We start from the raw sequence: 27,739 nt of genomic DNA on the forward strand, positions 1-27,739 counted from the left end.
TCTGTTTCATCACAGTTGTTGCATTTATTGGGAAAATGTTGTTCTTATTATTTCATTATTTTCTATTTTAATGTCTGTAGGAAATGTGGTGATTTCCCCTTTTTAAATTTTGAATTCGGTATTTAGAGTTTCTTATTTTCTTAATCATATCATGGATTTAGCAATTTTATTAATTAATGAACAAAGGATATTGATCTGTAGTTTTCTTGTGTCTTTATCTTCCCTTGATATCTGGGTTATACTGATAGCCTAAAATGTGTTATATGTTGTTGATATTTTTACTTGTTAAAAAATGTATTTGGTCATCTGAATGACCAAAATATATTTCTCATATATAGTTGGACTAAATTTATCCATGGTTCCTCGCTACCAGCTCCCAAAACCCTTGGAATTTCCTGAACAATAAGAGCAATGGGAGCATCTTTTGTCATAATACTTATTCTCTTATCTTCAATTCCTGAAATTGCTTCAGAACCGTAAAGGCGAAATGGGTGTCTTGTTATTCATAACAAACCGCTTTCCACCACAACTGGATTTATGTTGGTGAGGTGACTTTTGAAAGGGGCTGGGTGTCAGAGGAACCAACCATGTGATTAGACGGTTGGAACTTTCAATCCCCTCACCTCTGAAGAGGGAAAGGGATTGAAGACTGAGCTCAATCAGCAATAGCCAATGATTTAATCAATTATACTATTAATGAAACCTCCATAAAAACCAGAAGGACAGGATTTGGAGAGCTTCCAGGTCAGTGAACACGTGGAGATTTGGGGAGAGTAGCACCTGGAGAGGGTGTGGGGTCTCCACACCCTTTCCTCATACCATGTCCTATGTTTTTCTTCATACAACGGTTGATTCACATCCCTTAATATCCTTTGTAATAAACCAGTAATCAAGTAAGTAAATAGCTTTCCTGAGTTCTGTGAGCCACTCTAGCGAATTAATCAGGAGGGGTCATGGGAATTTCTGATTTATAGCCAGTCGATCAGAATTATAGGTAACAACTTGTGATTGGCATCCTGAGTTGGAGGGGGTCCTTGGAACCTCCAGTCTGTAGCTGGTTGGTCAGAATCGCAGGTAACCACCTGGGCTTGTGATTGGTGTCTGAAGTGTAGAACAGTCTTATGGGACTGAGCACTTTACCTGTGGAATCTGATGTTATCTCTGGGTAGATAGTGTCAGAATTGAGTTGAATTGTAGGACACCCAGCTGGTGTCCAAGAACTGTTGAGTGATGTGGGATTACCCCCACTCCACCAGCACAACAGTGGAATTGGGTGGTGTTCCTTCCTCTTTTATTTTCTGGAAGATTTAGAGAAGTATATATGTTCCTTTTTCTTTAAACGATTAGCAGAATTCACCCATGAAGCTATCTGATCCTGCACTGTTCTTTGTTGGGAGGTTTTGATTATTTATTCAATCTCTTTACTTTTTATAGGTCTGCTCAAATTTCTATTTGTTGTTGAGTCAGTTTTGGTAATTTATGTTTTTCTAGAAAATGTTTTATTTCATCTAGGATATTTAATTTGCAGGCATGCAATTGTTAATAGTATTCTCTTATAATCCTTTCTGCTTCTGTGAAGCCAGTAGAAATGTTTCCATTTTCATTTCTGATTTTATTTATTTGTATCTTCTCTCTTTTTGTTCTTAGTCTAGCCAAAGGTCAACTTTGTCAATCTTTTCAAAGAACTAACTTTTGGTTTCATTGATTCTCTCCATTGCTTTTCTATCCTCTGATTCATTTATCTCTGTTCTAATCTTTATTTCCTTCTTTCTGCTAACTTTGGGTGTAGTTTGCTCTTTTATTCAAGTTCCTTAAAGTGCAAAGTTAGGTTACTGATTTGAGATCTTTCTTTTCCACATACCCCTTCCCCACACATACCCAGTACATCTCCCGACATCAACATCTCACACACCAGTATATTTGTCACAAACAGTGGACTAACATTAGCACATCATTATCAACATAAATTCGTAATTTATGTTAGAGTTCAGACTTTTTGTTGTATATTCTATGGGTCTTGACAGATGTATAATGAAATGTATCCATTATGACAATATCATACAGAATAATTTCACTGCCCTAAAAATCCCCTGTGCTCCTCCTATTCATCCTTCCCTCCCTCCCTCCAAAATCCCTTACAACCACTGATATATTTACTGTCACCATAGTTTTGCCTTTTCTGGAATTTTTGTTGTTGTTGTTATTCTTCGTTTACTACATAGCTGCCTCCTTGGTGTTTAATTAATTTTTTCTAATCTGTCATGTTGATTTCCTTTCTCATTCCCTTTTGTGTACATTTTTAAGATAGTTTCTTAGGAGGGGTTACCATGAAGATTATGATCGGCATCCTAAATTTAAAACATCTAGCTTGGGTTGATACCAAGTTAACTTCAATAGCACACAAAAGTTTTGTTACTATACAACTCCATCTCTCCCTCAACCACCACCACTTTATGTTGTTCCTTCAATACCATGGAGAATAACCTAAGTTAGGAAACCTAAAACAAAAATGACCAATAATACAACAGGAAATTGCCATTGAGAAGATGTAGTATACCTTAAGATTAAGTGCATTTCTTCCATGAATTTGACAGTTTACTATGGCCAGGTTGGTCATGGCTGTTACTGTTTCATAGCATGTTGCCACAACAGTCTTAAAACCTTTACCATGTACGATATGTGCCACTGAGGTTTTGGTTTTTCTAGATTTAATGCTACCTAAATAAACAAAACAAGACAGGAAATGCAAACGTGTCATCACTTAGAGTGAAAGTTAAAAGGTATTCATGTTATGATAACAGTAAGTCATCATAAATAGGTTACCTGGATGCCTCCTTTGGAAGAGATTCCCCATAACTTTCACCCACCCAACCTCATGTTGGAGATTCCCCATAACCTCCATCCACCCAACCTCAATTGGTTCTGTTGGCCAAACATTTTAATATTAGATAGCAGACTAATATTAGATAGCAAGCTTTTCTTTCCAAAAGAAAACCATAAGCTCATAGATTTCTACCTCAATAATTTAGATTCCATCAGTCTGAGTCTTGTTGTGCTATATGTAAAAACATCTTATTTTATGATGAATTACATAAACAACTTCTTGCTTCACAAAATGAATAAAGGACATCATACAAGCATATCTCAGAGATCACATCCCAAGGAGAAATCTTGCTTTTTGCCTGAATATCGCATTGATGTAGGCTTCAGATACCCTATGTAACTAAGCTCTTCCCTCAGTTTAAAGACGTCACACAAGAAAGGGGGGGAAAAAAAGCAGACAACTCAGGAGTAGCCAAACAGCGACCACCTACATTTACTTTATCACAACCCTTGTGGGTTTCACCTTTTGTCAAAAATGGCCTGTTCAAGCACACACCCAGGTGTGGCAGGAAAATATTTTGAAATATATTTTACACTCCCAGCCATTCTTGCTCTATTACTTGCTGCAACATATTTTATCATCTCAGTAATTCTTATACCATTGCTTCAATGAGAAGAAACGAGGCATCCTAGACCAAAGAAAACACTGTTCAGTTGTTAATTTCTAAAATAGGCCTTTGTGCCCGTTTCAGGTCAATCGATGTGAAAGTTAACCACAGAATAAAGGAAGATGTATGATGTGATATGGAGATTCCTTGTCTTGTGGGAGGGAATGGAGCAAGAGGAATGGAGAATGAGTTAAGAATTAAGTCTGCGGCCTGCTTCCTGCCCACCCACACTTATGGGCTAAGCTCAAGGAATTGATTTTTGAGTCAAAAGGAGGGAGATGGAGATGCAGAGGTGGTTAGAAATTCCCTGACAGATCTCTGAAGGATCTCAGGATGCTTAAACTTACCTGGGAACTTTTCAAAGAGGGAAACACCAGAGTGGAATAAACTCCCTAAGTCAGAAATGGTAACATGACTTGTTTAGGCCTATGATGTGGAGGAGACCCAGTGGTTAATTTATGTCACAGACAGTGATAGGGAACTGCTGGAAGGGTAGTGTGCTCAGAAAGTCTTATGGTTGCTGTAGTTAATGATACTACAGTGTATATTTGAAAGTTTCTGAGAGAGTGAAGATTAAAATTTCTTGTCGCAAGAAGAAGTTGTCAGGTGATGGGTATTAACTGAATTTATTGTGGTAATCATTTCACCATACTGTATATTCATGTATCAAATCATTATGTTGTATACCTTAACTTTATACAGAGTTGCATGTGAATTGTATCTCAATACAACTGGGGAAAAAAGAGAAAGTTTTATGGCTGGAGTGTTCTTCTGTGTATAATCTCCTACTAAACACATCTGTGAATCATTAATTTGTTATATTACTTTTTCTGTTCTAAAATTTTATATGACTCAAATTTTTAAAAACAGAAATTCCAGTTCTCTGATAAAATTCTCCAACTTTTTATTTTCTTCAACATAGTAATCATAGTTATTTTAAAATCATTGTTTGAAAACTACAATATCTGATCCTATGGTTCTCTTTCTTTTGCTTCTTTCTACTGGTTTCCAGACCTTTTATTCTGTTTTTAGGATGCCTTGTGATTTTTAAGTTTAATGCTGGACATTGTGAATGAAAATTTTAAAGGGTCTGGATAATATTATCTGTCTCTAATAAGCGTTAGGTTTTCTTCGACTAGGCAGGAAGTACCACTTTGATTTATCAAGGATTGGTTTTGAGTTTTGTAGGGGATAACCTATTTGTTTTGTCCTTTCTCCTAGAACATCATTCTTATTCCCAAGGCATAGGTCTTCTGGGTCTGCAATTGAAAGCCCAGTGTGTTTACCAAGGCCCCTTCATTTCAGCAGAGCTTGAACTCCAATAATTGTCTTCTGTGCAACTGTCAAAATCTAGGCTCACTTCCTTAGCATCTCAGCTGATGTTTTCTGCTGTGTTTCTTAGCGTATTGTCCTGTACATGCCCAGCTTAGAAATCAGCCAACACTCTTAAGGGAGTTTCTCTGTAGATATTTGAATTCAGTTCTCTCCTCTCTGGTGTATTACCCCTCTATCCCATCTATCTTGTCAACTCTGAAGTCTGACTGCTATCTCCTCAATCCAGTATAACTATCACCTTCTTTCTACCTGTGCCCTGTTCTCCAACACCACAAATCCCCTCAAGCAAAAGCCAAGGTAAATGTACAGCTAATTCAGATTATTTCAAAGATGGTAACCACTCAAGTCATGCTTGCAAGGGTTACTCTCCAGTAACTTCAATGGTTATTTTATATATTTGTGGGCAGCTTTAATAACTGATTTTGGTGGGAGGGTTTGTCCAATACAAACTACTCAATCTTGGCTAGAACCAAAAGTCATTAGGTTATTTAAAAATCTGAATCTGATCATTCTAATAGCTGGAACTCCTGTGGGTATGTTTCTACTGCTTACTATTTCTGCTAGTTTTCCTTCATTTTGTTTTTCTTTGTGTACCTGATAATTGTGAATTGTTTACTACACACTGTATTTGTGAAATTGTTTATAGCAATAGTGTGAGATGTAGGATGATGTAATCTTTCTTTAAAGATGATTTTTCATTTATTTCTGCTAGGTAACTAAGGTCAAAGCACTTAAAACAGTGCTGGCACATGGCAAGCAGTTAACTGTCATGATTGCATGTCTATCTTCCCCATCCAGATTAAGAATACTCCATCTTTTATGTTCCCAACATCAGTACAAAGTTGGGTTTATAGTCAACACTCTAAAAATAGTTGCTGAGTAAATAGCTTAAGGAATGGAAAATGAGGTGGGACATATGTGTGAATCACACACATATACACAAACACACAAAATCATAAATACTTTTATGGAGAGATAATCATATATACAATTTTTAAAAGAATGATATAAACCTAGCATTTACCTTCACATACGCTCAGCATGCTTTGCTTTGGGACACTTTCTACATGTTCATATTCTGTTACACGACTTTCTAGGAAAAAAATTAAAAATAGGATAATGTTTAAATTCGTGTGAAGATTCATGTTGAGGGTATTATGACTTCATTATAATTGTTCATCTTTTAATGAATTGAGGTTATCCATGGAAAAGTGCCCATGAAGGCATCCATCAGCGCTGGCATTCTGCTTCTGGAGTTCATCTAGACCACCTTATGGATGACTGTTCATTCATACTGCTCCTTTATGTGAGCTTTTCTGATCCTTTGAACTGCTTTATCTGGTTCCCATCACCACCATCTGGGTGGAGTTCCCAGTTTGCCCTTGGCAGACCTGCAAGGTCAGGATTTCTGCTACTGCATTCTGCCCCATATATTAAATGTACAAGTGAAAAGGGATCCCACCATCCCATTCTGCAGACCCAAGGGGGAACCACCGTATGCTTGGATGCCTTCTCTCCCTTTTGCTCTACTTGACCCCATTATTACAGACCATGTTCAGACTGGATTTACCTATCACAGACTGTCTTAGAGGTTTCCTTGGTAAAACTGGTGCCGGTATGAAAATGGGACCTGGAAAATCATTAATATTTAGTGTCACCGTACGACATTGTAAACGGTCAGACTGCTGCCTTTCAGCTTTAACAGGTATAGTCCTCGGTACAGGGATTGGCACTGTTGCACTTAAACGTAACGGGGGCTGCTTAAAACTATAGGTACTGCTCTTTTGTAAAAACTGGTCAGAATGAACTTCCTTGAGTTTGGGAGTGGGCACTGAAGAAGGGGCCCTTGGTAGTTTGGAGAACTCTGAAGAGAGAATAAGAATCTCTTTTAAAGTGTTAGCATAAATATTTGTTATTTTTAATGGCTCTTCTGATTTTCTGGAACTTTCCATCTTGCTTGTTTCTTTCCCAAAAACTCGACTTGAAGCTGAACGACACTTGGGAAAAAATATGGAACCAGTAGCAGTCTCTGGAATGTGCCAATAGACATGCTTAGAAGATTTTTTGGTTGTTGAAATAGTAGTCACTGTTTTTTGTACACGATGATCAAGAAAGAGATTTTGAATATTGACAGGGGGTTGTGACTGATCTCTTGGAACATCAGGAAAACTAGTTTTATCTCTTTCAAATGAAGCGGTTTTATCTGGAATGAACCGTACACGTGGTAGCTTAGTTTCACCAGTCTTTCCTAAACCAGAAAAAGAAAAAATAAAGCAGAATTAGATTATGTTTATCAAGGTGTCAGGGGCAGAAAGAACTATTAATGTCTCAGCATTCATAGCTTTTCTTTATCCACTCACCCTCTCTCACCTTATAAAAACGTTTCTGGGCTTCCCTGGTGGCGCAGTGGTTGCGCGTCCGCCTGCCGATGCAGGGGAACCGGGTTCGCGACCTGGTCTGGGAGGATCCCACATGCCGCGCGCAACGGGAGAGGCCACAACAGAGGGAGGCCCGCATACCACAAAAAAAAAAAAAAAAAAAAAAAAAAAAAAAAAGTTTCTGTATACACTCACTCAGCTATCAGGACTTTTGCTTACCTTACTGGGATAAAGTTTGCATGAACAATTGGAGAATCAGGAAGGCTAAATTATATTAGATTTAGAAAGAGTAGGGAGCTATTCCTGGAAGAACAGAATGGATGAAGAAGAGTAGGACATAAAGGGAGATTTTTGAGCAGTTGCCACTAAAAACTCTGGCAATATGGAGAGGTAAAAATGACTCAGTGAAGTTTGGCTATTTATCATTTATCATTATCGCTTCCTCATTTGAAACTTCTTTGAGCAAAAATTTACATTTCTTTTCAAAGCCAGATATCAGACCAAGATGGCTTTGGAACATGATAACATGCTGATACTGGCTACAAGGTACCACGAGTTCACTCAGGTTACAACCAGAAGTATTCTTATCTCTCTTAGGTCCAGAAAATGCACTGTGCCTGCATTCTTAGGGACCTCACTATTATCAAATTGTGCTTTCTCTTTCTTCTATGACAGAATGTTAAATAACATTTTTGTCTGTAATCTCAGTTGAGTACAATAAATGATGAGGACCTCAACATTCTAATGAGAAGATAATAGATTCATTAAGGCAAGATTTGCAAAGAGATGGCCAAAACAAGCCCAACTCTCACCTGTTGTCTATATATGAGAGATGGCTAGAGGTTGATCCGCATTCGCAGAGAGGACTTCTTCTGAATCGAGCTATTGGCGTGCTATGTGTTTCCCTGATCTTCCCCTCTTTGTGGTCGGTGGAGGAGGAGGATTTACCCCAACCTCAAACCAAGTGAGGGAGATTCTCAGAGAACCATCTACAGAGAACAGGAGTGTATGCCACAAGGAGAAAATAACATCTCACCACTCCCTGCCTTGGTTCCCCCAACCCCCTTATACCTACAGAGTAACAGAAATATATTGGCCCTCCCATTGCTGTGTCTCAACTTGTGTAAGGCAAGAGAATCCTTGAATCTACTTGACCTCTACCTTCTGGCATTTCAAGGGGGTACAGAGACTGATGACGGATTCTCACCTTCACTCTTAACTCCTTAACTCTTTCCCACTCCTAGCCACACCTATGAAGATACCAGAAACTATGAGTTGGGGAAGAGAAGTAAAAGAACAAGGTGGAAGAATTTATCATGCCCCTGTTTCCCTTGGCTTGTCTAAAAATTAGCAGACCTAGTCTGAGCTGGGAGAAAGGGCAAGGTTTAATTGCATGCTAGATGAAAGTATTGATTTAGATTGGACTTGTTTAATATCTAAAGATGAGACAAGCCTAATAGATGAACGTGACTAGAAAAGCCTTGGTAGAGAGATGTGTGCCATGTGAGTTTAAAGGGCAGTAGTAGGAGAAGGATAATGTTTGCTTCCTGCTTATATGGAACTTATCAAAGCTAGCTCATTCCATAAAATGGTTACACCACCATCTTCAACTTTCATTTCTCTCTCTCTCATATTAAAATAAAACATGATAACATGAGCCAAATCTAGGTGATGTTAGGTGTGGCAATGAGTATTTTTCTTAATTTTTTTTTTATTGGAGTATAGTTGATTTACAATGTTGTTAGTTTCTGCTATACAGCAAAGTGAGTCAGTTATACATACACATCTATCCACTCTTTTTTTTTAGATTATTTTCCCATATAGGTCATTACAGAGTATTGAATAGTTCCCTGTGCTATACAGAATGACTTTTTAGATATGACACCAAAACAACAATCCATGAAAGAAAAAATGGTTAAGTTGGACTTCATTAAAATTAAAAACTTCTACTCTGTGAAAGACATTCTTAAAAGAATAAAAAGACAAGCCATGCACTGAGAGAAAATATTTGCAAAACACACATCTGATAAAGGACTTGCATCCAAAGTAAAGAGCTCTTCAACACAACAATAAGAAAACAAGCCAATGAACATAGTTACTCCATTTTTTTCTTACATCTTTATTGGAGTATAATTGCTGTACAATGTTGTGTTAGTTTCTGCTGTATAACAAAGTGAATCAGCTATACATATACATATATCGCCATATCCCCTCCCTCTTGTGACTCCCTCCCACCCTCCCTATCTCACCCCTCTAGGTCACAAAGCACCGAGCTGATCTCCCTGTGCTATGCAGCTGCTTCCCACTAGCTAGCTATTTTACAGACAGTAGTGTATATATGTCCATGCCACTCCCACTTCGCCCTAGCTTCACCCTCCCACCCCATATCATCAAGTCCATTCTCTATGTCTGCCTCTTTATTCCTGCCCTGCATCTAGGTTCATCAGTACCACTTTTTTTTTTTTTAGATTCCATATATATGCGTTAGCATATGGTAGGAATGTAAATTGATACAGCCACTATGGAGGTTCCTTAAAAAACTAAAAATAGAACTACCATGTGACCCAGCAATCCCACTACTGGGCACATACCCTGAGAAACCATAATTCAAAAAGAGTCATGTACCACAACATTCACTGCAGCACTATGTACAATAGCCAGGACATGGAAGCAACCTAAGTGTCCATCGACAGATGAATAGATAAAGAAGATGCGGCACATATATACAATGGAATATTACTCATCCATAAAAAGAAATGAAATTGAGTTATTTGTAGTGAGGTGGATGGACCCTGAGTCTGTCATATAGAGTGAAGAAGTCAGAAAAAGATATTACTGTATGTTAACACATATATATGGAATCTAAAAACAAAAATGGTTCTGATGAACCTAAGGGCAGAACAGGAATAAAGACGCAGGCATAGAGAATGGACTTGACACGGTGGCGGAGGTGGAGGGCGGGGCATGGGAAGCTGGGACGAAGTGAGAGAGTAACATTGACATATATACACTTCCAGCTTTCTTTTGATTAGTGTCAGTAGGATGTATCTTTCTCTATCCCTTTACATTTAATCTATCTGTGTTTTTATATTTAAAGGAAGTTTCTTGCAGACAATATATAATTAGCTCTTGTCTTTTATCTACTCTGACAGTTTCTATCATTTAACTGGCACACTTAGACCATTCACATTTTAACGAATTACTGACATTGTTGGCTTAACATCTACCACATTTGTAAAGTTTTCTATTTATTGCAGTTGTTTTACTTCTTTGTCTTTTTGAAATCTTCCATTCTTTTTCTGTCTTTTCTGGTTTTAGGTGAGAATTTTATGAGTCAGTTTCTCTCCTTCAGTATCATTCCTTTCTTAGCATATCAATTATACTTATAAAAATTTTTTTAAAGTGGTTGCCCTAGAGTTTGCAATATACATTTACAGCGAATCTAAGTCTACTTTCAATAAACACTACACCGCCTAATGGGTGTTGCAAGTATCTTTTAACAGAATAGTCCCAATTCTTCTCTCCATTCCTTATAACACTGCCGTCATTCGTTCCATTTATCCTTGTGCTATAATCACCCAGTACATCGTTGCTATTCTTGCTTAGAACAGAGACTTACCTATTAGATCAAGTGAGATCACTTATCCTTCTCTGACACTCTTCTTTTTTTAGGTAGACCTGAGTTTCTTTTGTTGCTCACACGGTGTGGAATACTTTCTCTTACTAACCAATTTAAATCATGTTCCTTTTCCAAAGTCTACCTTAAACCTTATACAATCCATCCTTCTTGATTAACACAACCCATACTTACTGTTCTCATTACTTAATTCAACAAACATTTAACACCTCCCATGTGCTAGCTGTACACATAGTGCTGAGGGTACAATCACACAGCACAAACCTTACTACCATCAAAGATCTCATGATTTAATATAGAAACTAGGCAGGTAAACAGTTACACTAGAGAATAAGAGCTCAGTAAGGGGGTAGATAGGGGATACTCTGGGACCATAAAGGTAAGCACTCTGACTGGGTGCAGAGAGAAGAGGTGCTTAGGGAAATCTGCCCAATGAAGATGATATCTGTCTTCTCAATTTAGACTTCCCTATTTTTTGAGACATTTCCCCATCCCCATGATTTCTTTTCTTTTGCTTCTAGTATGTTAAAATTCCACTTTTCCAATAGACTCCTCTGCCATCAAAAACTACACGGGTCTCCTCTATAATTAAACATATTTCATTTCACTTTCACTAATTCCTCAAGTCTTAGTTCACACCCCATTCCTGCCCCAGGGTTTCTCACATTTATGAAGTACTACTGTCTGTAGCATTAATTGGGCATAAATTCTATGCTCTTTGTATTGTTATTTAAGGTTCTTACTGTATGTGTATCTCATCTTTAGAGTTTAAAGTTCTTGAAAGGTCCTGAGAGGCAGGGACCAGATCAATCGTGTCATTCATTCCCTACAGCATTTAGCGTTGTATGCAAACTGCAGGTATTTATTTCAGGCTTTTATTTCAGTGTTTGAATATTCGTTTTTATAAATTGCATTTCGGTCATTTTAAGTATTCATTCATTTATTCAACGAGTATTTGGAACATCTACTATGTTTGAACATCTACATATACTATATGCAAAGCACTCTGCCAAGAACCTTTGGAGACACAGGATTACTAATAGTTAAGGTCATTGAATCTCCATGTTGCCAAAAGCAGGAAAGCCCCCCACAAAAAAGAATTATCCAGCCCAAAATAGCAAGAGTGAGAAACTCTGTACTAGAGGATAAACTTCAACCAAAAGATAAACGGGAAAACTACAACCAAAGAACTGGTAGTGAGCAGTATATCTACATAACTGTGGGTATTATTGTTACAGAACAGATTGTAAATGCAGAAATGTAGCACATTATAGAAATGTAGAAATGATATAACAAAAGTTGGTAGGGAAAGCGAGAGAGGAAATTGGATGTAACATAGGTATGTTGATTCACTCATCTTTAATAGCCATGGATCAAAAGGTAATGATTTAGCATTGTAAATCAAGTTACAGACTAGGCACATTTTAACAGTATAAATGTCGACACTAAAATAATTAATATAATCAACAAAAATCGGGGGGTAGAGGAGACTGAAAAGGGGAAAGAAGAGGAATTATGCTAATTTTACCATTGCTTATAAGTAAGGAGTTAATAAATACCATATACAGAAATAGAGGATTAAGGGTATTATATAAAGTTATAATCATAAAAGTGGCTCACCTTTACTTCACAGCACTTACCACGGGTAATTTTACATTTAGTTGTATGATTATTGGATCCCACCAGAGGGTAACTAAGAAAGAGGATTGGCAGACTTGGTTTTGCTCACTATTATATCTCCAGTCCTTAGCACTGTGCTTCTAAATACACTCAGTTCTCATGATTTGTGGCAGTTCTGTTCTGTAGTCTCAGTGAGCACTGAGTTATCCAACACTGAACCATTACTTCTTGGGAAAATACGGGGTTAGTTTCCTGCAAGCCTCTTGTCTCAACATTATCAGCAGCCAATCAATACATAACCTTGTTTTATGTGTACTTCTATTTAAATACACTTTATTTAATATAGATTGTTCATTCATTAACATTGAACTCTGAGCCAACAACACTAACTCAGGCCTGAAGGAAGCTTCTCTTAAGGCATATATTTTCTCCATAAGGCACATCACAGCCTCCTTGTACTATACTTAGGGGCTATTTTAGACTGTTAAATCACCAACAAAAAGTACAGAATTCAGAAAACATGGCACTAACTAGACCAGGAAAAGGGCAGTTATTTATAATATGAGAGCTAAAACAAGAAGGCGCAGCCATATCTTTCTTTGACCTCAGCTGGGAACATGTGTGTTTTCAATGCCCTTCATGTGTCCGAGAATTATCATATATACCCCCCTCCTGCACAGTTTCACTATTATAAAAGGAGTGAGAAAGAGCTCTATATACTGCTCTGAAGTGTTCTTCATGGTATATTTTGGAGCTAAAAAAACAAAATATAATACAGTGTACTGATTGGGGGGTTACAAATAGATTCTAGCAGCTAGGTAAATTCACTCCTACAGAATCCACAAATGATGAGGATAAACTGTACTTGTAGAAATGAATTGGATGTTACCATCTTACAACAAACATTTGTAAGTTGCTGGTTATTAGTGAGTGTCTTTAACTATTGTGATTCTGAGCTGTGCAGGTTGAGAAACTTCTGTAAAAAATAAAGTTAAACATCTGAGTAATGCACATACCTGCACGGGCTTTCTTCTGACATAAAGACAGCTTAGGGAGATTTGGAGGTAAGGGTCTTCTAAGAAGTTGTGGATGGTTTTGCATTTTACTAATAAGCACTGTTTTCACAGCTATTGATTGAGAATTGAAAAGTTTTTGAATATGTTTGAATTGTTGCTGAAAAATAATTCATTCGAATGCAGATTACATCCTAATGAAACTTGTTCTGGACTAATACTATACTGGGTCCAAGGAGAATTCCTATAAAAGGAAAAGAGGGTAAGAAAATAATTTCTTAAAACTTCTAGAAAGAATCTAAATAAAATTTAGGTTTATAATTAATACAAAATTTAAAAATACATATACTATTACCAATCAGGATCATTCTAAAATTCTACATGTTAGCAAAAAGTTCAGTTATTGTTATTTCAGCTAGTAAATACTGATTTTCCAGAACAGTAGAACTGACACTCATTTTTTTTTCTACCTCCAAAATATTATCAATTTATAAATTTGGAAAGAGTTTTTGGTCAAAAAGGTGAGGAAGTCCTTCCATGGTCTCTGAAGACCCACAATACCTAACGCTTCACAAATAAGTTGTTTCCTTTCTGTAATAATGACTTATTTTAAATTTCAGCCACTACACTTGGGCCATAACTATTTAACCCAAAAATAAAACGGTCTTCAATATAATGAGATTTTCCAGGATCGCGGTCCCAATTAGTACTGTTTTAGAAATGATGCCAGAAGATAGAACCAAATATGTGTGCTTAGTCGGGACAATATCAAAGTGCCTGGGACATCACTATTCAGTTGACAGTCTAGACGGGTACGCTCTGGAGCTGCACGAATGGGCCGCTTTATCCCCCCAGGATGACTTGCACACAAGCACTCAAGGTATGCTTGCTGGTAGTACGTCCCACTTGATGCCTGTAATTTTCCGTTCTTATTATTGGAAGAGATGCTTGGAAACGTTGGACTCCTACGCTCTCCTTTAGGGCAATCAGCTGCTTCTCAAAACAATCAGCTTTTCCTTTTTTTATCTCCTCTTCCTGGAAATTTAGGCAGGTTAAGGTCAAGTGAGGTCGCAGGTCTTCCCGCGGTATATGCTGTCCGGAAAGAAAGCACCCAGGCCACCCTCACCCACCCGCCAGGTGCGACCCAAGGCCAAGCAGACAGGCCCTAGCAACCGGAAGCCGATAAACCCGTCCCGGCCGCCGGATGCGCAGGCGCAGGGGGGAGGGCGGGGCCGGGCGGGGACCGCAACCGCCCGCGGAGCACTGCGCAGCCGGTCCCGCCCCGCCGGGCGGTGAGCGCAGAGGCCATTCGCTTTGCCCAGCCGCTGTGCCGGGCTGCAGGAGAAGCCCGCTCCACGTGCACCTGCTGTACGGAACCCCGTGGTGACAATCGTTATTACTGCTTTTATTCTTAATGACAATGACCACTATTATGTATTTACTTTCCTCGCTTGCAAGGTGCTTAACTCGGGTGTCTAGGGTCCGGGCTGGCATTCTTTCATGCTGCACTTCTGCGCAACCGGGTCCCGGGGCTGATTTTACTGGGCCCCCGAATAGCGAACATTCTGTTTTGTTTCTCTTCCTTTAATGCAACCTGTTTTGTCTTTCTGATCCTTTAAAGTGCCTGGATGAATAGGAAATGTGTAGGCATAGGGGCATTAAGGATCCAAGAGAGCTTTAAAAGAAACCCATTTCTCACTGTCCTAGTTATTTGTTCTGACTGTCGTGTTGTGACTTGTGTCCTGTGTCATGTTGATGAACCTGTACGTACAGTGATCGATGCATCGTGTGTGTTTGCATGTATGCGCATGCGTTTCTCTGGAGATTTGATGGAGAAAGTGCGAGAGAGAAAACTCATTAGGTAGGTGTGAAGATCCCAGCTCAGAAAGTGAAGTAGATGGAGCTACCTTCCAGTCTTGTGTTTTGTTTTGTTTTGCTTTATTTTGTAAGTACAAGTGTAGAACCTTTAGTACAGTTGTTGGAAGATGAGACTTGTGTGTAAATCTTTGTAACTTTGGGGATCTTTCAAGATTTACTCCCTAACCCAAGTCTTCCTTTTTCTCCTTAGGAACAAGCATATATTTTTAAACAGTCAGTGAAAAAACTGGAAAAGTAAAAAAGTATTTCATCAGACTCTGGGAAATATTCTGCACCTTGTTTTCCTTTGTATGTGGTTTCTTTTCCTTGTAAGATAACTATGTCCCAATTAAGCTGCTGCCTAACACTATGAATTTATTCCACTTTTAATCCACTGCATAGATTAATTAGCTTCTCAGAAAGCTAAGAAAGTTGACAATAGGCAGATCTGTTTGCTAGGTTTTGTCTCAAGTAGTATTTGTTGTGCATATTTTGTAAGTGTGAAAAATGTTTATATTTTTAACCATGAAAAATATTTATGTTCCAATAGATAAATTGAGTCAGGTTCCTATCCTCTTAAAAGTTGTTTGAACCATGAGAATTACTGGGATTCAGTTTTACTGACCAATGCTTGGCCTTTAAAATTTGTGCTTAGTATTGCATAGTCAAAATCAAAGCGACGCACTTATAAATAGTTTTTTGTAAATGCTTTGTCACACACGGAATCCGGCATCAGGCTTCATTCCCTGCAGATTTCTTCTAGCAAATAGCAGGCAGAAGCTAGGGCTGTTTAATATGTAACCTCCTTAGGTGTGAATATTTTGTCTTCCACTACTTACTACTTCTGTTACTTAGCACCAAACATTTAGGTAAATGAGATCATGATTATGAAAATTAAATTCATGGCTTGGTGTGTTTCATATGCATATATCAGTTTTTCTAACACAAATTACTTGCTTCCTCTATGGAAATGATGTACAAGTGCAGGCTGGATTTAGAAAGTACACATCACATTCAATTTGGATTCTTTTATTACTTTTATTTAATTTATTAATTTTTAAATTTTGGGGGGGAAATATTGCTACTTCAATCTCCTTTTCTTTTTTAAAACTAATCATGTTTCTTTAAATAATACAACTCCCTCTGATTTTAAGAGTCTCCTTCACCTGATATACAGTACAGTCATCCTTTTTGTTTGTCGCATTAGCTGTGTGATGAAGCTTGTCAAACTGAACCACAGCACTTTAGCAGACTGTACTAAGGAGGCCACAGTAATGGTGAGCGCCAAGGTTGTATACATTCTGTGGGGTTTTTTTGGGTTTTTTTTAACGTTGCTAAAATGAGATAAAAGCCTTAGGCACAAGCAACCCTACGCACCCTGCAGGTAACGCTATCGATTTTCCCAACGAGTGGGGAGTACTTGGGGAATCTCACATTTGCTCTTGGTGAAAGGACACAGCTCTGTTGGAATGGTGTAGAAACTGTTGCTGGAAATCTTCACTATTTTCTCTATACCGCTCTATTTGTTTGTTTTCCTTTTAAACAGGATGGAGGTTTACAAAATAGTTTGGTCAGTGTAGATTTAATTTAGCATTTTACTTTATGGAAATAACTGCAGTGATCTGTATTTTTGTGCTCATATTAGTTTTTAGAAGTTCTGTTAAAAAAACAGTTATTTTTGAGAGCACATTGAATAAACTGTTGAGTCCCCAGAATGTATACTTTTACTTCATGTGTTTTCATGCTGCTGCATAGAGAACAATTTTATATTTTCTTAAATGTTAATAAAGATATTTTGAGAAGCTGCTTTTCTTTTTACCTCTCCTATCTCATTGCAAAGGCAAAAACTTCGTTTCTGTTCTTAATTCTTTTGGGGCCGGTTATTTAGTTTTTTCTTTTTGTCTTTCAGGATGATAGTCCTGGGATTTTTTTTCAGAAAAATCATTATTAATAAGGAAAGGTCATGCAACCTGCGTCATAGAATTAAGAAGAATTCCCAACCATAGTGAAAGAACAATGTCTGTCTGTTATAAAAGCATATTCACGGATTCAGCCATCCATTCCAGAATGATTTATTGGAACCTGTGTGTAAGGCTCTTTGCTAGGTGCTAAACTTTAAACTTTATTAAAACAACATGTAATGATTCATTTGAGGCTTTATAATTTTAGACATTACAACGAAATTTTAAGTCTTTTCAGTCTTTATTTATCTATAATTATGACTACTGGAGGTTTTTTAATTTTTTAACATTTTTTAAATTATGTTGCTCGGGTAGCATACTGTTATTTATTCACGCTACCCCGAATACTTAGGAACAGTTCTGTATTTCCTTAGTTTCAGTGATTGTTTTAGACTGTCTGCGCCCAGCTGATACTAGATATCTGTGTATATTGTATGATTGTGTCCTTCACCAAAAAAGGGTAAATAATACTTGTTTCCTTAATGTTAGGTTGACTAAGCAACATTGCCTTTCATGCTGTGAGTGATGAAATGTCAATGGTGGTTACTTACCATGTGGAAGGCACGGGTCTAAGTGTTGATTTTATGTTTTATCTTACTCCACAGTTCTCATGTTAACTGAAAATTCTATTACCTGCATCATATGTCAATCAAAGGCAGCATAGCTCAGCTCAGCTGGGTTCAAATCCCTGGCCGCTACTTGATAGCTCTGTGCCCTTGGACCAGCTACTCAACCTATTAAAGCCCCTGTGGTTTCTTCACCTGTAAAACTGGGGTAAAATGGTACCTGACTCAGGATGTTGTGAGGATTTGGAGAGAGAATCTAGGTCAAGGACTTAGGTTCATGCTGGGTACAGATGAGTCCTCATTAGATGCTAGCTGTTAAAAACAAATAGCTCAGATTTCCTATCTGCGTTGTCCCTGCTTTATGTGATTATAGTTGATGTTAACCGAAGTATTTGGAGGGTTGAAGGGTGAATCCTGGGCATTTATCCATAAAGTATCACACTTGGTTTGCTAACGTCTCTGGTATGTTGGTGAAAGAAGTCTGCACCTCTCAGATTGTGAACAAATGCCATGCATGCTCCAGGGCAGGTCCCTACATTCTGTCACTGGTCCTTATACCCCTCTGGACTGCAGAGGAGCCATGGGACAGCTCATGCCTGAAAATGTCCAAGTGCAGTGATGTGAGTAAAGAGACCTTGACCTGTGTCATTCACGTGAGTTGAGTCCGTGAGCTGCTGTCAGCACTGATTGAGCTGGACCGAATCCATGATGAATGTCAACCTGTGACCCAAGGATGAAAGCTGCCTTGTTCTCGGTGTCCTCCAGGCCAGCTGGTGAGCCAAACAAAAGTGGAAAAGGCCAAAAGGCTGCAGTGTGACCCTCCTCAGAATTGCTAGAGGGAGAGATGTTCTGAAAGCATATAATTTTTCTCAGGTTTTTTCTAAAGTGCTCATTGGACTTTGGGAGAATAGTCTACTGAGTCCTTGGGACCAGCTAGGATTTAGTCCTAAACTTACAAGGAGCATGTGCCATACCCACGAGGTGTAGGGGCTGCATGCCTTCTGTTCAGTCCTCAAAAATGACCTCTAGCATTTAGAACCATAGACAAGCAGAAATGCTTTGTAATGACTTACTCTTCATTCTAAGGCAAACAGCAATTTATGATCTTAAACAGTAAATATGGTGGATTTGCCTTTCAAACTTATTCTGCTTTATGCTGACAGTCCTAAGTGTACTGAGGCCTGGGGATGGCATGTGGGGAAGAGCACGGGTTGCCTGCACATGTCACGGTGCTTTATATTCTCCGTGTTGGTGAAGAACTCACATTGCTTACACCACAACCGGACTAACAGAACCATCACTTTTGTTTCAGTGTCACACAGTGAGTTTAGTATGCTTTTGAGAGTTCTTCAAGAGTTACAACAATCTCAGTCCCCCCACCCTTATGTTTTGATGTTGGAGATTATATCAGGATTGAACATAGTAAATCCCAGGACACTGTTTCTTTTCTCACCCTGTTCCTTCATTTCCTCTGCCAGTTATTCCAGGTGAAGTAGTACCCTCCAATGGAAGAGATACGGTGTCCAGCTCTGTTCAGGAGCCATGGGGAAGACAGATCATGGGGCTTTGCTCTTCCCTCCACCGCAATTCCAAACAGAGCAACTACCCTTTTATCTGTTTGACATATTAATATGGCTCTGCTTAAGACTTGCTTTAAAGAAGAGGTTCGGTAACTACAAGAGATTTGCATGCAAACCACCAAATAGCATGAGAGTAAGTCTGTGCTCCTGCTTTTCATCCGATGGTACCTCGTCCTGAATCATGGAGACCTCGCATGCCATTGCTGGTGGGGTACCTTCCTTGCACCCACGAACCCCACGCTACCCACCCACCCGAATCAGACCCATAAGGAGATACCTCTAGTCACCCCTTCTTTCAGTAGGAGCTAAGGAAACCAGACCATGCCCTTCTTCCCCAACACCCACTTCGCAAACCCAGACTCCTGGCATTGAAAAGGATTTGCATCCAGAGGATTTGTACCTTCTTGTATCACTTTGCCCAGGTGATCCCTTTGGGGAGGAGAAAAAGCATCTCATCCTCACACCCACTCTCTGCTTCTTCTCAGTACGTGGTTGTGAGGCACTTGATGTCCCCAGTGAATGGAAAAGGGACTTCTGGGGTCAGTGAGGAGCTGAACTGATAGACCACAGTGACTGAAAGTGGAACCCCAAGTATAACAAATCCGGCTTGTCACCATTTGCTTAGTAGGAATTAGTTAGTTAGGAACCAGAACGGCCGGTTTGGCTAATCTTGTACTGTAAGACGAGCTGTAATGAATGAGAGCAGCTGTGAGTTTTAGACCCACACCTGAGGACTAGACTTGATCCAGAGTGGGTTTTTTTGTTTGTTTTTTTAAATATCCTCAAGGTTTTTAATTATGTATTTCTTTATTTTTGGCTGCGCTGGGTCTTCGTTGCTGCGTGCGGGCTTTCTCTAGTTGCGGCGAGTGGGGTCTACTCTTCGTTGCGGTGCGCGGGCTTCTTATTGTGGTGGCTTCTCTTGTTGTGGAGCACGGGCTCTAGGCGCGTGGGCTTCAGTAGTTGTGGCACATGGGCTCAGCAGTTGTGGCTCGCGGGCTCTAGAGCGCAGGCTCAGTAGTTGTGGCGCGCGGGCTTAGTTGCTCCGCGGCATGTGGGATCTTCCCGGACCAGGGCTCGAACCCGTGTCCCCTGCATTGGCAGGTGGATTCTTAACCACTGCACCACCAAGGAAGTCCCCCTATTTTTCTTCTAGAAATCCTGATTTAAGCACCTATCAGCTGTGTGTAAGACTGTTTATTTCCCTTCATTCTAACTGATCCTGGGACTTAGTCAATTTTTTAAGCTTTGCTATTCTAACGGGTGGGAAATAACATCTTATTTTAATTAGCATTTGATTATTAATGAGCTTAAACATCTTTTCCTCTGTTTATTACTGAATGTTTTCTATTATAAATGACTTATTCTAGTCTCTTGCCTATTTTTACATTTTAGTATTTATTATTCCGCCTGGTGATTTTGAAGGGAATCTTTGTATAGTATAGATACCTAATGTACCCAGTTTGTCTACCTCAGCTATTTAAGATGAGACATAAAGTGGTTACATATTTGGGCCCTATAACCAAACAGGCATGGTTTGAGTACTCTCGCCACCATTTACTAGTTGTAAGACTTTGGTCAAGTTTCTCAACCCTCTAACTATTAAAGTCCACATCTGTAAAATTGGGACAGTAATGGCGTCTACCCTACATAGAATTGTTGTGAAAAATAAATGAGAGTGTCTTCAAAGTGCTTTAATACAGTGCTTGGAGTATTGAAAATGCTCAATAAATGTCAACTATCATTTTTTCCCAATGATAATTCCAGAATCTAATAGTATAAAGAAAAGGCTACACTCCTGACCATTATTATTATAATTACACATAACAGTGACTTTCTTTGTTGCTAAGTTAAACTGAAATGGAACTTGTGCCCTTCCCAAAAATTATATACATATATATATATTCATAAAGTTATTTTATGCTTGAGCATGTGTAGGTTGTTTAGTTGGTTAGAAATCAGTGCTAGGACTTTCAGTCTATGTGACTATTAGTGCTGATGTGGACAGCCTTCTACCCACCTCAAATACATAGAAATGTAAGAGATGAACAGAAAGGGAGATCCCAGGTGTTGATACAACAAAATTTAATGGCAGTGAAGTAAGGTCGAGGTGAAGCCATGGTGCTCCACAGGGGTATCTGACGTGGAGTTTTAGGGGCCAGGCACTGGGATTGTACCAATGACACAGGAAGTAAAGATGCGCTCTCTAGTCTGCAGTGGGCAGAGAACTGAATCAAAACACCCTGAATAAAGTTGAGAGCCTCAAAACTGAGACCCATCCTCTGGAGCTAGAAAATCTACACCTTAGACAGTGAAGTGTCAAGGAAGTTGACCATAAGGCTGGGCAAGAAATATACAAATATTGGACAAAGTAGGCTCTCATGGACTTATTTTTTAAGGATGCAAGGAAATGATTCATCAAGATGACACGCCAACATGAGACTGTCTGCACCTGACAACATAACTTCTAAATACATGAAACAAAAATGGACAAAATTACAAGGAGATGTTATTGATACATTCATTTCTAAAATGGGGATTTTTTTAAAACACGTCTCTCAGTAACTAAGAGATCAAGCAAACAAAAGAGTACTAAGGATATAGAAAATTTGAATAACCCAATTGATAAGTTTGATCTGATAGACATACATAGATAACTGTATCCAATAACCAGAGAACACACAGTCTCTTCAGTACACAAGAAATATTGACCAAGATTGATGCTTACTTGGCCATAAAGAAAATCTCAGCAAATTCTAAAAGAATATTTTGCAAGTGTCTTTGTCTGTTCTGGCTGCTATAACAAAATTACCATAGACTGGTGCCTAATAAACATTTATTTCTCACAGTTCTGGGAGCTGGGAAGTCTAAGTTCAAGGCACCAGCAGATTTGATGTCTGGTGAGGCCCATTTCCTGTTCCATAGATGGCTGTCTTCTGCTATGTCCTTACATGATGGAAGGGGCAAGGGAGCTCTCTGGGATCTCTTTTAAAAGGGCACTAATCCCATTCATGGGAGCTCCACCCAAAGGCCTCACCTCCAGATACCATCACCCTGGGGATTAGGTTTTAACATATGAGTTTTGAAGGGACACAGACAGTCTATGGCAAAAGGTATCCTAGTTTGACTAGAGAGAAGATGGGTAGGTAAGGCTGCAAATGTAAGTCTGGGAGAGACTTAAACGTCAGGATTTTGACAGGCAGAGAGCTACTGAAAGATTTGGAGCTGGGAATCCATGGGGATCTGCATTAAGAGATGTATCCAGAATTGAGGCCAACTTCCTCCCTTAATTTTCAAGAGCTAATGAAAAAGAACCAGCTCCAAGTGATTCATGAGTTCACGCAAAGTGAAGGCCAAATGATGTCACTGAATCCTGCAGTTGTTCAAAGAAAGCGAAGTGGGAGAACTGAGCAGAGCACAGTAGACAACCTGGACAGTGAACACAGAAGAACTCGCACGATGGGGGATCAGCGCCATGTTCACGAGGCGATTTAATTCCAGAAAATCACCAGTATCCTCATTAAAATAACTTAATTTGGTTTTGTTGTTATTGTTGTTTTGAATTTAACCTGATTTTGGATTTATACTTAGGCTCTAATGGCATTAGCAGTTTATGCCAAGTTTTATGTTTGCTCATATAATAGAAATAAAGACAACTTTGGATGTTTGGGATAATTTTTCCAGATATTTATTCATGTTCGAGAAATTCTGGTCTATCTGATGCCCCTCATTTTACAGTTATGTAAAACGAAGCACAGAATGGTGACTAATAATAATAGTAACTATAATAAAAATGATTAAATATGACTTAGTTTTGGTTCATATCTTGTATATTGGTCATTATGCTAAGTGCTCTCCATGCATCACTTCCTGTATACCTTGTAACTATGCTAGGCTGTGAGTGCTGTTTACTTTTCCTGTTGTGATGAAAAAACAGGCTTACAGGGACTAAGAAGCCTGTCCAAAGGCACAAAGACAATAAACCTAGGAACCAAGTTAGGAACCCAGACCTTTGTAACTCCAGAGCATGTGCTCTTAATCACCTAGCTATACTGGCTTCATCTGTCCACAGAAGTTGAAACAGCCAAATTTCGATCCAGCATCTCTTGACTTGTGGTCTGGTATATTTTCCACCTCACCCCAGGCCTCCATTTCTTTGAGAGTATATAGGTGAAGCCACAGAGTAGTTCAAGATCCTATTGCAAGAAAAATGTTTAATTAGGCATATCTACTGTGTCAGAAGTTTAGAATATTTAATCATATTTTTAATGTCATTTGGGAAAATCTTTGACTTTTCATGGAGCCTCTGGAATGTTTTAATCAGATATTTGACACATCTTTTGTTTTCTCTATCACCTGTAGCACAAACCAAGTGTTCAGGTTTTGGACCAGATATTGGTCTAATAAGTATTTGTTGGATGGATGAATGAAAATCTAGAACCTCTTTTCTACTTATGAACAGGTTAGATTTCAGAAGGCTGTTTTCAAGTACACTTGTATATAAGTCTATAATGACAAAAGTGGATTGAAGAAGTATTTCCCAAAAGTCCCCTGAAGTATTTCCAGTAAAGCTGGGTATAAATCAACCAGTCCTGGAAAACTTTAAAATCAGGTCTATCTATCTCCTTTGATAATCAATCTATCAAACATCTTTTCTATAACTGATTGTCTTGGTCTACTTTGAAAAGCTTTTGAGGCAGTTAACCCTTCTCTTTGATGATATCTACAACTGTTTTAGTTATACCTTGGTTGAGGTCCTCATTTGATAAACCACAATATTAAATCAACCCTCCACTTACTCAGTACCTGCACCAGTGGAGATGAATGGGGTGGGGGAAAAACCTTACGGAATGCTTGTATTTTAAAATCCATGATCACTGTATTATTAATTATAAAGGAAATAGTACCTTTACAGAGGAGGACCCTGGCAGAGATCACGTGCCCCATGATGTGATGCACTAAAAACAACACATTACTTTTGTGATATTCTTGCCAAAAATATGTACCTGATTTAAATTGTGAGGAAACAGACAAGCCCAAACTGAGGGACATTCTATGACTAGCCTTTTCTAAGGTGTCAAGGTAATGAAAGACAGACTGAAGAACTGTCCCAGATTACAGGAGACTAAGAAGGCAACACAACTAAAGAGAATGTGGGATCATGGATTGGATCCTACTCCAGAAAAAGAACATTCATAGGACAGTTTGCTAAATTTGAAAAAGGTCTAGTTTAATGAAGAGTGGTGGATCAGTGATAACTTTCTGATATGGACAGTTATACTGTGGTTATATAAGATGTTAACATTTGGGGAAGTTGAGTGAAGTGCATATGGGAATTCTCTGAACTATTTTTGCATCTTTTTGTAGTTCTGAAAGGATTTCAAGATGAAAAGTTAAGAGATTAAAAGAAAAATATTTTTAAAATGTAATCACTAGCCTTGGATGTTGCTCAGCCATCATACCCTCTGCCCCTAAAGCATTCACTCTTCCAACCTCCTCAACAGTTATTTCATACACTCTCCTTTCTCTTTAACCCTTCCATAGCTTCCCTCAAATCCTCACTGTGAATATAGAGGCAATCAGAAGAATTTCCACAGCCCGACCTCCCAGCACCTGTGACCATTTACTCAGCTCTCTCTCCTATCTTTGTGGATGAGCTGTCTCTGCTCCTAGCCAAGGCTGAGCCCTCTACTGTTCACTAGAGCTTATCTTCTCTTATCTATACGAGAAAATTGTCCCAGCTAATCTTCCCCCTGTCTCTTGCATTATTTTTATCTTTCTCTCTGCTGGGTAATTCCTGGAATCATATAAACGTACTGTTATTTCTCCTGTCTTAAAAAAAAAAATCTCTTGAGCCCACTTCCCCCTTGAACAAGCTTCCACAACATTTCTCTTCTTCCCTTTATAATAAATCTTTTGAAATTTGTTTATAGTTGCTATCTCCAATTTCTTCCCTCCCATTCTTTTAGGGAAGCTCTCCGATGGGACTTTTGCCCCGCTCCTCCACCAGACTGCTCTTACATGACTACTAACGGCCTCCATGTTTCTGTATGCAGTGGTCAGTAGTTGTCCATCCTTAAATGACCACCAGCGGCTTTTCAGAGGTTGAGCCTTCTCCCCAACTTGAGATCTATCTTCCCTAGGCCTCCAAGTCATTACCATCACCTGATGTATCTCCTACCTCACTGAGAGTTCCTTCTTAGTATGCTTTGCTGGTCCCTCTTCATTCTCCTAACCTTTTATGTTGGAGTGCCCCCAAAGCTCAGAGCTTGGTCCATTTCTCTTCTTTATCTGTATTCACCCTCTAGGTGATCTCATCCAATCTCACAGTTTTAAATACCAAATATATGCTGATGACTTCAAATTTAAACCTACAGTGTGGACCTCCAGACACTATATCCAACTGCCTACTCCGCACCTCCTGATTGGATCCCCAGTAGGCTTAATGGGTCTAAAACTGAACTCTTGCTGTTCTCCACCCCCAAGCCTGCTTTCATCTAGTCTTCTGCACATCAATTAATGCCGGCTTCATCCTTTCAGTGGCTCAGGCCAAAGGCCTTGGAGTCATCCTTGCCTCTTCATTTTCTCATATGCCGCAAAGAATGTCAGCAAATCCTTCCAGCGCTACAATAAAAATATACACACAATCTGATGCCTTCTTGCTGTCTCCACTGCCAAGACCTTAGTCCAAGCTGTCATTGTCTCTCACCTAGATTATTGAAACAGCCTCCCAACTGGTCTCACTGCCCGTGTCTTAGCTCTCTTTTGGTTCAAGCGTGACAGCAGTCAGAGGATCCTTTTAAAACATATGTCAAATCCTGTAACTCCTTTGATTAGACCGCCTTCCCTGCAATGACTTCCAGTACCACTGATGGTAAAAGCCAGCCCTCTGTGTGGTCAGGCCGCCCTGACCTCATCTGCTACTGCTCTGCCCCTAGTTCTTGGATTTATCATGTTGCTCTTGAAAGTGACACATGCACCTTTCCCTCGGGGCCTTTGCACGTGTTCCCTCTGCCTGGACTTTTCCTGCCCCAGATATCTCAAAGCTTGCTCCACTTGCACTCCCTCACTGTCAGCCCTCACCTCCCTCATGTGTCTGTGCAAATGTTTCTTTCTCAGTAAGGCCCTTCCTGGCCCCCTTATTTAGAATTTCAAATCCTCTTCACCCTTCTCCCTGCAAAAGGATGCACACATACTACACAAAAACAAACTACCATTCCATTCCCCTTTCCTGATTTAAGTTTTCCCCCTAAGACTTACCAGTATGTAATATAGAATATACTTATTTACGTTGTATATTGTCTGTCTCTCTTAACTGGAATGTCAACTCCAAAAGGTCAGGAACTTTTGTCTGATTCATGCACTATTGTATCTCCAGTGCCTCTGATGGTACCTGGCACATAGTAAGTGCTCAATAAATATTTGTTGAATGAATGGTTGGATGCATGAATCTGTACTGGAACCTCAACACAAGCCTTAGTGAAACAGGCTTTGAACCAATAGACTTCTCCACGCCTTGCAGCAACTTTGAGCAGTAATCTGCCGCAGTATGTTATTACTCAAATTCTTAGCTTTCTTCCTCTAAATTAACATCAGACATCCAACATTTATCACACCAAAGATTTTTCCCTAGTTTCTTGCAGATGATAATGTTAATGATGATGGTGATGGTGATAACGATTCCATAGGTAAAGCCTGTTTCAACATTTTGCATGATTTGTTATCAACCTTTCAGTATCATCTTTACTGTCAAATCTTCATCCGATATGCACTAGTAATGGTCATTATTTTCTCATTATTCTTAAGTTTTAAATTTTTCTCTTTTTTCATTTCAATTATAATTGCATGCCTCTTCCTTTAGGTTATTTCAACATTCTTAAGTCTTTTGCACTGATTGCATGTGCTAAGGTTAATCATGTTTGTAAACCTGTGATGAGTTCCATGTTTCTGCGCAAACACAGCAAACTTGCCATAGACCAGAGGTTGTAAATTAATGACCTCTGGATGAATCAGTTACAGAGTAACCAATATGACATTTAATATTTTTAAATTCATTGCCAATATTTTTAAAAATCAGATGATTTCCCCAAAAAATCAGATTTTTGGTTTCTCTTGAACAATCAAATTTGCCTGCCTTCTGCTACTACCTTTAGACAAGACATAACATTTTCCAGTGTGTATCAGTTCCTGCCACCTACACTTGACCCATTTAGCTCAGTTTAGTTACCTGCCTGGTCCCTGGAGGTATTTGAGATGGACTCAAACCATAGGCAGGGACATGGCTTAGAGATTAAAACAACCCTG

General features: G+C 39.0%; 1 protein-coding gene across 1 annotated transcript in view; it reads right to left on the reverse strand.

Annotated features, from left to right (window-relative positions):
- Positions 1-13,562, reverse strand: part of LRRC63 (leucine rich repeat containing 63) — a 41,608-nt gene extending 28,046 nt beyond the window's left edge. The window contains exons 1-4 of the mRNA XM_007102518.1: positions 13,478-13,562; positions 6,397-7,074; positions 5,851-5,919; positions 2,558-2,718 (exon numbers count right to left, since the gene is read on the reverse strand). Of these exons, the coding sequence (XP_007102580.1) occupies positions 2,558-2,718; positions 5,851-5,919; positions 6,397-7,074; positions 13,478-13,562 (993 nt within the window). The remainder of the gene's footprint in view (positions 1-2,557; positions 2,719-5,850; positions 5,920-6,396; positions 7,075-13,477) is intronic.
- Between the last annotated feature and the right edge of the window lie 14,177 nt (positions 13,563-27,739).

The sequence above is a fragment of the Physeter macrocephalus genome, chromosome 13 (genome assembly GCF_002837175.3).
Source record: "Physeter macrocephalus isolate SW-GA chromosome 13, ASM283717v5, whole genome shotgun sequence".
Taxonomy (NCBI): Eukaryota; Metazoa; Chordata; class Mammalia; order Artiodactyla; family Physeteridae; genus Physeter; species Physeter macrocephalus.